Source organism: Anarrhichthys ocellatus, unplaced genomic scaffold (genome assembly GCF_004355925.1).
Source record: "Anarrhichthys ocellatus isolate YVR2014 unplaced genomic scaffold, GSC_Weel_1.0 scaffold50, whole genome shotgun sequence".
In the NCBI taxonomy this organism is placed as follows: Eukaryota; Metazoa; Chordata; class Actinopteri; order Perciformes; family Anarhichadidae; genus Anarrhichthys; species Anarrhichthys ocellatus.
This window is the reverse complement of record NW_022280080.1, coordinates 2118598-2131755: the sequence shown is the minus strand read 5'-3', so window position 1 is coordinate 2131755 and position 13158 is coordinate 2118598. Positions and strand designations below refer to the sequence as shown.

General features: G+C 40.2%; 1 protein-coding gene across 3 annotated transcripts in view; it reads left to right on the top strand.

Annotated features, from left to right (window-relative positions):
* Window positions 1-11784, top strand: part of tfcp2l1 (transcription factor CP2-like 1) — a 16823-nt gene extending 5039 nt beyond the window's left edge. Inside the window, exons 4-15 of one of the 3 annotated variants that reach the window (XM_031870006.1) lie at window positions 1017-1122; window positions 2633-2739; window positions 2830-2982; window positions 3616-3726; window positions 5025-5128; window positions 5479-5530; window positions 5665-5758; window positions 5900-5990; window positions 7205-7287; window positions 7496-7638; window positions 10793-10844; window positions 10970-11784. In XM_031870006.1, the coding sequence (XP_031725866.1) occupies window positions 1017-1122; window positions 2633-2739; window positions 2830-2982; window positions 3616-3726; window positions 5025-5128; window positions 5479-5530; window positions 5665-5758; window positions 5900-5990; window positions 7205-7287; window positions 7496-7638; window positions 10793-10844; window positions 10970-11007 (1134 nt within the window). In that variant the 3' untranslated portion in view covers window positions 11008-11784. Of the gene's footprint in view, window positions 1-1016; window positions 1123-2632; window positions 2740-2829; window positions 2983-3615; window positions 3727-5024; window positions 5129-5436; window positions 5531-5664; window positions 5759-5899; window positions 5991-7204; window positions 7288-7495; window positions 8172-10792; window positions 10845-10969 lie in introns of those variants that run through there. The other 2 variants (XM_031870005.1, XM_031870004.1) reach the window with 2 other exon arrangements.
* The last annotated feature ends 1374 nt before the right edge of the window (window positions 11785-13158 follow it).

The window sequence follows — 13158 nt, the reverse complement described above, 5'->3', positions numbered from 1 at the left end:
GAGAGACAAAGAGACAGGAGAGCAATACACACAGCAGGCCCTGCTAAAGATGGAGGGCCGTCACACCTGGCAGGATTTTAGAGCGTTGCTGCTGAAAAGGCTCTCCAGTGTTTTAGGAGTGCACTTTCATAAAACAGAAACCTATCTAAATAAAGAATGGTCAAAATCAAAGCAGCAGAGGATAATATATCCTGACTTTTAGTCCCTATAATTGGTCATAAATATGGGGTCCTACATTTCCCATAATGCCACTGGACACTGCCTCCTACAGTAAAGGCCCACTACCCCACATCCCCTAAATGCTACACACCGGTCCTTCAAGAAAGTACTCCTTGAGATGATCAAACCGAACTTCACGTGTAAAACCGATGGAGTGTCCCTTTAATAAAATCCCACTCTATGAGCAGGGACAATAGCATGTATTTATTGATTGTTATGGTTACAAGATAAGTTATAAGCCAACACGCAGTTGGTTGAGAAGCTCATAAGAACAGCTACTTGCTCTGCAGTACATACGGTGGACAGAACGAAGACGTCTTCATGTTCAGGGTTCCCACAAGACTTGAAAGTAGTTTACATTTTGTCAACTCGGAAGGAAAAAACATAAGTCTTATCAGAGAAAGTTTGTTGAAAAATGTACAGTATAACAGGAGTTTTTAATTACGCTCACTAGTGCGGTATGATGTCATGGGATATTTAAATTTGTTGTGCAAGTGACTGCGGGAGCCCTGATTTAATGTTGGAAAGTCAATGTTAGTGCTACATCTCACATGTAGCTCATTGGCAGTGTCTCATTTCCCTCATGGATATATGCAGATGCTCTCTTTAAGTATGAAGAGCATCTGGAATGGAGATGGAGTTTCCACCTACTTACCCTTGCTCAATGAAATGTCCTCAATATGTTTAGATGAATAAATGAAGGGAGTCTTTTTTGCACTTTGCCCAACAGTCCAGCTGTTGGGCCATGTGCGAGTTATAGCTGTGCTCTGGCCTAAACTGATCCTGCCTGTTCACAGAGCATTGTGCGCGTGGTGTTTCATGACCGTCGACTGCAGTATATGGAGCATCAGCAGCTGGAGGGATGGAGGTGGAACCGACCTGGAGACCGAATCCTGGATATAGGTGAGTTTACTGTCCTGACATATGAGCTGATAACTCAACAAAGATCAACAGATCAGTTGAGCAAGGCATTTATCTGCATACTCTGCTATTGTAGTGCTTGCTTGCTGACCAAAGTAGGCCTAAAAGAGAGAGAGCACATTTAGCAGATGGAAAACACAAACCATGAACTGTACGAATAGTCAATAGTACAGTTTAAATCAATGAAAACAAATTACCCGAAATCTCAAGTACTGCACTGATTTGCCATCATGGCCACTTTGGCAGGTGAAGTCATATAACTCTGGGTATCCAGCGAAAGTCACCACACTCTCAGTTTCATTTTTTTAAAAATCAGGTTGTAAAAGAGAGCAAAAATGTGAGGTGCACAGTAACGCACAAGCAGCACGCCAAACACTTCATTGAAAACAAAGTTTAAGCTTTGTCTGATCGCCACTCAAAATGGCGGCTAAGCCATTTAACTCAGTTTCCCGGTATCCTTCAGTTTTCACACGAAGTTGTGCATCTACAACAAATCCTTCCAGTTAACTTTAAAAAGCATTAGGAACAACAAAGTTAGCGCTGAGCCGCAAACTCAAGCAGAACAAATAACTGGAACGACCAGCTTGATCTCATGACGCATCAAGGTAACCGTTCACTGGACGAAACAAGGAAGATGACACCGATGGCTTGAGATACTTTGGTCATTTCCAAAGCAAGGGGGAAACCAGCGCATGCCAGCTCAAACACCGAAGCGCCACAAAGATCTCTTGCCTCAAAAGATTACCTTCACAACAGGTCGAAGGGGGTCACAAAAAGCTGCATAACTACTCTGAACGTAACCGCCGTGTCCACCAACTGACCAAAAGACCGATCTAATAACGACTGCAGCATCTCTGACCACAGCTCAGAACATAACCTTCATACAGTGAAAGTTGATGCTAGCAGATGCTAGCTCACGGGGCTCTACTTGTCTTGCAGTTCCATAGGCAATCTTAAGTTTGCTAGCAACATCAAAATTGATCTTACCATTAGTTGATGAAACTAAATGATGATTAGACATGCTACAATTAGTTGATACTAAAATCTGATTGGACTCAGACACCAGTGTCCAACTTTGTCCAAATCCAAATAAGTAACAATCATAGTGAAAGCTTTGAAAAAACATCCTTGGGTATTATTTACAAGTCTGTCACTAAACAAGACGAGGCTTCTACTGCCATGCTAGCGGCTCTATGAGGCTGTACTTAGGCACAGCAGTGCTTTGTGCTAACTGCTAGCTTCAGCATTCTGAAGGAAGTCATCCAATAGTTTTTGAGATATTTCAGTCGGGACCAAGTTGGTGGACCAAAGCAGTGGACCGACCAATAGACCATCGTTACTGGTTCGACCTGGCTAAGAAACACCTTTTGCTGTGATCCAAATTGTCTGTTCAGTTCGGACCCCATCGCTCAAGAAGCTGATTGACAAAACATATTCTGAGGGGCTTTTTAGCAAATGTGAACTGACTGACTCATTATTGCATTATATGCAGATATCCCATTGTCAGTGGGGATACTGGAGCCCCGTTCACACCCTCTGCATCTCAACACCATTGAGTTCCTCTGGGATCCTGTCAAGAACTCTTCTGTTTTCATCCAGGTACAGATGGGTTCTGGTCAAACGTCTAGAGGGGGGCCGTTAATACATATGTGGCAAACTTACAGTCCGTCTTCTGTTATGTTTCCTCAGGTTAACTGCATCAGCACTGAGTTCACCCCCAGGAAGCACGGTGGGGAGAAAGGAGTGCCCTTTCGTATCCAGCTGGACACTTTCACCATCAATGAACATGGGGAATACGTGGAGCATGTCCATTCTTCTGGCTGCCAGGTCAAAGTCTTCAAGGTATGAAACTTGCCTGACGATTATCTTCATATTTGTATTGCACCAAGTTCTAACTCACACAGTCGGAGCCTTCTGCTGGACTCTAAGGGTATTACTCTCCTCCCATCATGAGTACGCCAATCAGGACGTGCAAGTTGCCCACTGATTAACCTCTAGCCGGTCGGGATCAGTGTGGTCGGGTGGACAATATGTCGCAGCAGGGCGTGCATTCATCTGGCTCCGCCCACTGTACCCATCCTGTCCAGTAGAGCCTTTGTGAGTTAGAACAAATACATATACTGTAGCCCTAGTTCTATAAGCACAGGCAGAACCCTCTACCCTCTATAGCAGGTGTAGGATAGTTTGGTAGTGCTGTGTGCTGCCTTGCATCCTGCAGAGTCCGCAAGTATTCGGGTAGGCACGTCATGATTGGCCAGGTCAGATTATGCAAATTTCCCTTGGGCTAATGCATGCTCGTAATTGGAAGAGAATAATACCTATAGAGTTCAATAGAGGGCTCCACCTGTGCTTATTGAACTAGTGTTACAATATAGTGACCTTTGTAATGCTACGCTCTAATAATCATTGGGCCATATACAGTATCATATTCTATGACAGCTTTCTAAATTTGACTCCTGATGTATTTTTTTGAAGCCTAAAGGAGCTGATCGCAAACTGAAGACAGACAGGGAAAAGATCGATAAAAAGGTCTCTCAAGACAGAGAGAAGTACCAACTGCCCCACGACAACACTGTGCTGAAAGAGGTGAGGCATTCCCTTCTCCATCTATGGCCCCATTACATAACAGAGCAGATCTGAGAGGATCCTGTTTGCTTTCATTTTATCAATAGCATTGTAATGCTGCAACTTTATTGGTCCCACAGTGGTAAATTCTGATGTTATCTAATTTTATCAGACATTTCATTTCTTTGTGCTTCACCTGAATAGAATCCACCAATACAATCATTTTGCTTCCACAGTACATTTTAAACCAGTACTGCATCACTCTATGTTAATATGTTGCTTTGAGTTGTTCCTTTTTAAAGTGTGCTTGCTTTGGCGCTTAGTTCTGTCAATGATTGGTTGCATCACTTCAGTGTCTTTGGATGACAAGTGACTCAGCAGTTTCTGTTAAGGTGTTCATCTGGTTTGTCATTCATCCGGATGAAAAACAAACCTGATCAGAGCTAAAACTATGAACCATTCATCTGTGTGAGCTTACAAAGAGATCACTGAAAACCAGTGCTGGAAGAACAGAGATCCTTTGCTAAAGTAAAAAATAGCTAACTGTGACAATACTGCATTGAAATAAAAGTCCTTCAAGAATTGATTTCAGTAAAAGTGCAGCGATATTATCAGCAAAATTAACTTATGAAGTTAAAAAGTACATATTTTGTATAATAGCTTCTTTCAGAATGGTATATATTATTGTATTATAATGATTGATGCATTAGCAGCAATTCAATATTAACAGCGTACTGCTTTGTTGTCTGTTGGTTGGTCTAATCAATATCAATAGATCATGTGTTTTTCATGTAAAATATTAATCTGTAACTATCGATCAGTAACTATAGCTGTCAGAGAAATGTACATGAGTAAAAAGTACAATATTTCCCTTTGAAATATAGTAAAGTAAAATTATATATAGTATAAAATGGAACCGCTGAACTAAAGCAAAAATACTGCAAAACTTTACAGTTCTGGAGTAAATGTACATCTGAACTGCAGTATGCTGCTGAAAACATTGACATGAAGTGCAAACAAGCTTGACTGTGTTTCCCCCTGGACTAAAAATAAAGATTTAAAATATATTATTATTATTATATCTTGACGAGTTGGGAGTGAGACAGGTTGTTCAGAAACCTGAAGTGGGCTGAGTTCAGGGATACTTCTTTGTAGGTTTGTTATTATATATAACATTACACAGCTTTAATATGATATTCTTAATATTTAGATATGGAAATGTTTACGCCTGTTGTCTTTGTGCTCAGATGTAATTACTTTGTCAGGTTGGATGATCAGAAAACACCTTCCCTCGTCTTTCTCTGTTTCTCTCCCTCAAGTGTTCTCCTTGGCCCGATGCCCTAAATCTCACCAGCCACAGCAGCAGCAGCACTCCGTCACCAGTTTACCACAGCTCCCCAACTTCCTGTAGCTTCACAGATGGGTGAGTCAGCATTCACGCTGCCACATATCACCATTTTACTAAGCACCCACCTAATCAACTGTGGCTAGCAGGGCTCTGTAGATTAATGTCAAGGCGGACTAAAAGTCTAGATTGTCTTTCTGGGCCTGGGGTTGACCACGGCTTACACCAGTGGGTAATACTAACCATGGTAAAAGCTCCCTCTATGGGTGCTTACCAGGATTACTCAACACTGTTTAGAGGAATGTGCTTCCACAACCTGTACATGGTATATTCTGTATAAGTGGGTGTGTTAGAAACTGTTTTTATCAGTAAATGATGTGTTTCAGAGCCCAATCTGTTCTCTCCTCTTCATGTGGACGTTTCTGCAGCAGCTGTTCTCCAAACCAGCAAGGGGAGCTGCTCCTGCCCGGCTGCTGTGATGTAAGTAATGCAGAAGCGTGCAGTGTGAAAGTGCTCATGTGGCTCTCTGATTCCTTTTCGGCCATTGTTTTGGAGACAGTGGATGCTGTGCTGCTATACCTATTTCAAGGGCTCCTCTTCTTCTTGACATGTAGCACCTTCTACCATCATCCTCACCTCAGGACACTCAGCAGTGGCTGCACCGCTACAGGTTCTCACCGTTCTCAAGGCTCTTCTACAGCTTCTCAGGTAACGGGGGGTAAAAATCACAATGCATTTTGAGAGAGCAGGCACACAGCTGAGTGTCTGACTCTAAATAGGGAAAGAAGTTGAGGAATTCACTGACTACTTCTTTGAGCACGGAGGATAGATGTTCTGCTGTTGTTGCAGGTGCCGATCTGTTGAGGATGAGCAGGGAGGATCTGATCCAGATCTGCGGTCCAGCAGATGGTATTCGACTCTTTAACACTATGAAAGGAAGGTGAGATATTAAGATGCACCTCTAAGTGCTCAGCCACATCAGAATTCTGTAGATTTGTTTTGTTCTCCTTTTGTCCTCGTTAAATGGTGCAGGTGGAGCTGGGTGACGTAGAGACTGCTTTTTGTGCCGGGGTTATTGTTGGTTGATTCGAGTCATGTTTATGGAAAAATGGAAATGGAGAAAGTATCTAGTGTCATTGCTTCATAGGCAACGCAGAGTTACATGAAATTGGAATGAATGACTCAGCTAATATGATCCCTTCTTTGATTTGGACTCTCCAGTCTCTCAGTGGTCAGCATTGTCAAAACGGTCCAGACATGTCATCATTTAACAAAGTTTAAAGTCTGTGTGAAAGCTCCACACAAACTTGCACATGGGGAAGGGTGTCATGTTCACTGGGAAAGACAGGGACATGTCAAAATTACTATTTTCTTTCTTTCACTTGTAGAGTTTCAGGTTCATTTTCATAGTAAAACGTCGCTGAACATCGTCCTCTGACTGTCCAGAGACAGAAATAATAATGATAAAAATGTTGCTGCATGCTAACACACTACATTTGTACTGCATGCTACATACTAAATGAACAATTAGCAGATAGTATGCGTATGCCATTACCATCGGCCTGTTCACACTGAAGTGAACTCAAGTAATCTGCATCACATGACTGTATCGATCACGATGTTACATGTCTGCGCTGCCGTTGAATGCAGTAGTATTATTGCAGTATTATTTTAAGTCAAATTAAAATGATTAAATATTTTGGTGTTTAATATGTTTTCTACGGTACATATCAATGTGAGCTACCGTGCTTTTCCTCTTTACGGTACCTTAATGTCCCTCGCCATGCATTATTATAACAGGTTCGTTCTTCGGAAGATCCGCAATATATTTCGCTGCGATTGTAAACTCATGTCTCACACTCACACATTCTTGTTGATACATGCAGGCATTTCTCAGGTACACAGAAATCTACATCTGCTGCGTTATTACACTACATACTCAACTCTACGTCATACGAGTAGTATGTTAGTATATTTCAAACAGACCCGCTGTGTATTAGTGTACTTTCCTAAACATGCGGTAGAAATTTCAGTCTAAGACCAAAACAGGTATATTATATACAGTATATATATATAGAAGTATCTTCAGTCATGTTACTACTGCAGCATGTTGTACCCAGTATTAATGGTACAGTCTCTGCTCACATTCACCAGGTCTATACAGCCCCGTCTTACCATCTATGTGTGTCAGCAGCACACCAGACATCAACCTGCCATCAAGCCAGGTGGTGGAGACAGTAGGTGGACATACTTTATGATTCATTTATTGGACTGCTCCTGAAAGGGTGTCATCACATTTCATCACACAAAACATTTTTTGGACTGGAAAACATAGATCAAATTCACTATTTTTTGAAAATGAATAATGGGATCTAACGTAGTTATGGAATTGTTCGCGAAGCTCGTTCACGTGTTCCCTCCTGTCTTCGCTTGTCTTCCCTGCAGTCTATCACGCTCTGTACCTGGAGGAGCTGACACTGTTGGACCTCTCGGAAAAGATTGCTCTGCTGTGCAGCATTGCTCCGCAGCAAATTACACACATCTACAGAGAAAAACCCAGCGGGATCCACGTCCTAGTCTCTGACGAGGTATCCTTACGTCTCCTCTATCAACCACTAACTCTTCATACCTTGAACCATTTACCAACGAGTGCTGTTAGAGGGCCCAGGCCTGGGGAGCACGGCTAAGTTGGATTTACTCTTGACACAAGGGCTGATGGCTGTCCTGTTACGTACTGCTTTGCTTTATAGTTCAGATCAGGTGACCTCCACTTCTGAAGAGTGAATCTTTAGTTTCAAGTCTTCTTCAATACAGCATGATGTTCATTTAGTAACCTATGGTCCCTTTTAGAGTAAAATAGGCCACAATGCCAAATTCGAGTCTTTAAGACCACAGTCCACAAATCGTTATGGTGACAACGTCCACTTCATATCGTCTACGGTTCAGGTCGGATACAACGTGATCGGGTTGTATTGTCTGTTAATTATATCCCTGACAGTAACTTTGTTTCTTTCATTCACCCTGCGATATAGAGCAACGCTCGGCTAAGTGCACACGTACATCCAAGTAACTTCTATCTCACTCGGCCTCATTACTCATAGGAGACTATGAGTAATACTGGCGTGCAGTCGGGCTGAAAAGCAGCAGATTATTGAGCTTTCTTCAGCTTGCTTCATGCTCAACTCTTAATAGTCTCCACCAGCATTGGAAACTTGTAGGAGTAACCACAAGCAGCCAGAGCTGAACAACAATGTTGGCATAGAGCCGCGGTATTCCATTAAAAGGTCCAGTTAGAGAAAATGTCCTCATACAAAAGTCCGGTACATCACAATAATGTCTCACTGCCGTTATGACTTAGTCCCTTATATATTGAAGTAGCCTAGCCTATGTATGTAACTGTCTGTCAAATCAAATAAAGAAAGTTTAATTGAATAATATCTCAACGATATGTATTGTCAGATTTCATATTGAACTGGATGAATTATAAATAATGCATACTCTAATAATACAGTAATAATAAATAAATGTTCTTCTCTCATTTAAAGTAAAATAAGGACTGGATTAAAAAATAAATACATACAACAGAAAGCTTTTGAAAAATGTGCATCTTAAAATAAAGTACTTCATTTTAGAAAAATGTATTTCACTGAATTGCCCTGCAGCTGTAAATTCAGTTGATTCAGGTGTGAATTGATGTCAACCAAAATAGCCACGATATTCATATTATTGTCATCTTCTAAAAAGAGAAATTTGTGGATATTAAACCACTTGTTTCAGCTCTATTCCTCTCTGTTCTTTAGAAGTGAATTAACGTGTTAGGATTCTGACTTAGATCGTTTATTTTTCTGTGCCTTCATTTCGGATGTGAGTGGGTATGTTTGCTCAAAAGATGTGATCTTTGTCTCGTAGTGGAGGTTCACATTACAGCTTTTAATAATCATCACGGTCTCTGAACATATGACACCTACTGGTTTTAAACTCCTGGACGCCTCCCACTGGAGGTTTTCCAGGCACGTCCAACTGGGAAGAGACCCCGGGGAAGACCCAGAACACGCTGGAGAGATTACATCTCCCAGCTGGCCTGGGAACGCCTCGGGATCCCCCAGAATGAGCTGGAACATGTTGCCGGTGAGAGGGAGGTCTGGGTCGGCCTGCTTGGCCTGCTGCCATCGCGACCCGACCCCGGATAAGCGGTGGAAAATGGATGGATGGATGGTTTTAAACTGCCTGTGGGAAGAATTAACCTATAAGACTCTGTCCATTCTTGGTGAAAGACTCTGGTCTCTCTGGTCTCTCTGACCACATTTCGCTCTTTGGAGCACGCCACGTACTTCTCCAACTATTCGGTCTGTCTCCCCGTCTCTCCCCTGTATGTGTATATCTCATACGAGTCATGGTGCTTTTCAGAATACACATATTTGATTGGCTGAGCAGCGTCACGTGAGATGATTTACAATGCAAGCAATTGGTCGGTGTGTTTCCTGGACCGATGAACAAGAACCGTAAAGGCTAGAAAAGCTGCGCCGGTTAAAGTAGAAGCGGTCCGTCAAACTTTAATAATCCTCAGTTATCTATTAGTTGTAGGTCAAAGGTCTGGATACAACAGCGTCTGGGTCCGGACCGCGGCCCACCTATTAGTGACTCCTAGTGTAGTATTTAGGAAAAAGTCATAAAAGCGTGTTAATGTATGTACAAAAAAGTCACATTTTGGCATGTCAGAAAATGTCAAAAGAGTCATAGCAAATGTTAAAATAAGTGAAAAAAAGTTTCAAAGTATAGTATTTCTATAAAAGTCAAAAATGTCCATAGTATAATATCTTGAAAAAAGTCATAAAAGCGTCATAGTATAGTAAGTAAAAAAAAGGTTTTTTTTAAATGTCCATAAAAGTCATAAAAAAGTCATAGTACGTTATGTCTGAAAACATTTTAAAAAGTCATAGTGTAGCATGCCAGAAAAGTAAAAAAAAAGAAAATGATCTGAAAGAAGTCATTAAAAAAAAGTCATATTATGTTGAAAAATCAAAGTATAGTATTTCAAAAAAAGTCATAGTATAGTGTGTCGAAAAACTCATCAAAAAGTCAAAGCATGTCATGTTGAAAAAAGTCAGTGTTGTATTTCGAAAAAAGTCGTAGAAGCGTGTTAGTGTAGTATGTCAAAAAAAGTCAAAACATAGTTTGTCTATAAAAGTCATAAAAAAACTCCTCAGTTTAGTATGTTGCAAAAAGTATTTTCAAAAAAAGTAATACTAAATATATTATGTTGGTAAAGGTCATAAAAAATGACATAGAATAGTATGTCAGAAAAAGTCATTAAAAAGTCAAAGTATGTAGGCGGCTGTGGCTCAGTGGTAGAGCAGTGTCATCCATCAATCAGAGGATTGATCGATGTGTCCTTGGGTAAGATGCCTAACCCTAAATTGCTACCGGTGTATGAATGGGTATAAATGTTTACATAGTTCTGATGGACAGGTGGCACCTTGCATGGTAGTATGAATGAGTGTATCAAAAAAAGTCATAGTATGGTATGTCGAAAAAAGTAACAAAAGTCATGTGAGCTACATTTAATGGAACAAAAGAGGCAAACTAAAGGCTTTTTTCTCTAGCGCTGTCTATTTACCACTGCCATGCAAGCAAAAGCTAATTATGACACCTGTAAATGATGGTTGTTAGGGAGGATTGGGATTTATACATGAGCAGCACTTAAATGATCTGTGTTGACATCGGTCGATCCGTTCGTTTCAGATGGTGCAGATCTTCAGGGAGGAAACAAGCTTCATCCTCAGCATTATAAGAGGTAACTGATTTTTATTGTCAACCCCTAAATTCACTACTCACTGTTAAACATCAGTATCCCTCCCGTGTAGCTTGATTATTGATAGTTTTGAATGTTGTTTTACTGGATTGTTTTCTGTTATCCAGATGAAAACACTGATGGCTACCACGTTGTGCTGAAATGACCAACAGGTACTCAGGAGATTCAACGTTTCCACCGAGAATCAGTGGAATTGCACAGCTTGTATATACGTCCTTCTAGATTACAATATGTAACATTTAATAAGATTTATGGTACTTGAAAATGCTCGTCGGCTTTCAGTTTGCTGTTGATTTTGTGCTTTGTTTGAGTTTTCTTTCTTTTTTTTCTGTTTAATTTGTATTGTTGTTAAGTTACTGATTCATGCCTGGAATGTCTTATAATTAGCGGTAAACACTGCTGAATTATTTCTTCTCATGTGCATTCATTTTTGACTTAAACACCTATAAATGCAAGTAAATGACTTTCATGATTAAAAAGCAGAGTAAATGTCACACATCATCACGCCAACAAATAGAAAAAACAAATGAACAAAACTGTATTATGTTGTTTTGATTTAATGCAAAGTCCCGTCACTATTTTCATGCTTGTCCTAGAAATGAAATGTTGGCTGTTTCTGTCACATATAATAAATAAACTTTTGTCTTGACAGGGTGTCATTTGAAATTTGGTAAAAGTGCCCATACACCGCTTGAGCCAATCACGAGCTGTGCACAGCCAGAGCTTGTTAGCGTGAGCCACCTAGCGGTTGCGCTAGCCCACGGTTGTCATTTGGCTAAAAAGACACAACAACTAACCATAATATCTTGATGAATACATTTATGAACAAATTGAGGCCAGTTTTATTACACAAACTCGTGATTTGTGTTTCAGGAAAGTCATCTGGGTGTCTGCTATGAACACACGGCGGTCCGAGAGTGCTGGCTATCAGTGGAAATGTTGCTAAGCTAGCTAGAAACGCTTATTAACACGGATTAATAACATCAGGTGTATTATCTTGTCTAGCTAGAGTAACCCTGAAGAAATCTTGACAGAGCATAACTTGTTTCCCACTCTACCAAATTTCTCCTTTCTCTTGGGATATGCCTAGAATCTATTCTATCCCCTGAAAGCATGAATCTTACAATCATAGTCCGTCTATTCAGCCTATTGTTCATGATCTGGAGACCAATTCTGACAGTACCCAGTGAGCACCAACCGGGATTTCAATGTTGATTTCTGGTTGAAAACTGGTTGAAAATTGGACCTGTTTTCACCATCTTTTCAACCGGCTAAATTGCGGTTACATCAACGTGTCACAAAACACCAATGTGTTTTAAAATGTTGATGGTTTGTTCAGTTGTAAGTTGAAAGAGAGATGATATTGGTTACTTTGAACGTATTTCTCCAAAGTCATATTACACTGGTCGGTGAAATGTGCTCTACACAAAGACGTGATTTCAACGCATTTGATCTATCATAGAAAACTTCATCAATATGGAACTATAGACTGTGTGCTGCCAACAAGAAGCTCCCAGGACATCGTAATGAGAGCAGAGTACATTCTGTCTGTACATTCATGTAAAATACGAGTGTGTGTTTACTGCTGAAACAACTTCTTCTAAAACTCTGGAAGTTGCACTGGTCTGGAAACTTTGCGGAAATACATGACAGAAAGCGAGTGGGACTGTACACAGTTTAAATGGGGAGGAGTTGAGTAAAATAAAGTGATGTACTAATAAGACCACGGTGCAAACACTATTGTTTGGCATACAGTAATATACAAACAATATTTAATATTATATGTTGAAAAAACGGTTAAAAAACAACTATGGTCACCATCATCTATATTGTTGTTTAATAAATACAAATTAATTGTTGCCTGTGTCACATGGTGTTCTTTGTCCTGTAAGTGGAAACTGATAATGTGTTACTATGTATTTAATTGCTACATATTTAATTGCTACATATTTATGTGTATACAATAGGCTATGTAGCCAGACCCAGACATCAATTATACATCAAGCTAGTTGACATCTGTCACACTCAGATAAAATATTTACCTTGACAGACAATCTGTTGAACTTGAAGATCTGAAGACTGAACTCGTGAACTGTTTTTTTTGATTCGTAGAGAAAGTATTTTGAGTATTTTAAATACAAAATTACTCCACTCTAAAGTATTTTGTTACAAATTACATTCGATTTTTATCGGCCCTATCAAATACAAATTACAAAATACTCAAAAGTAATTGAAATACGTATTTCAAATACAAGTAATAGAAATACTGCCCATCTCTGTATATATGTAGCATGAA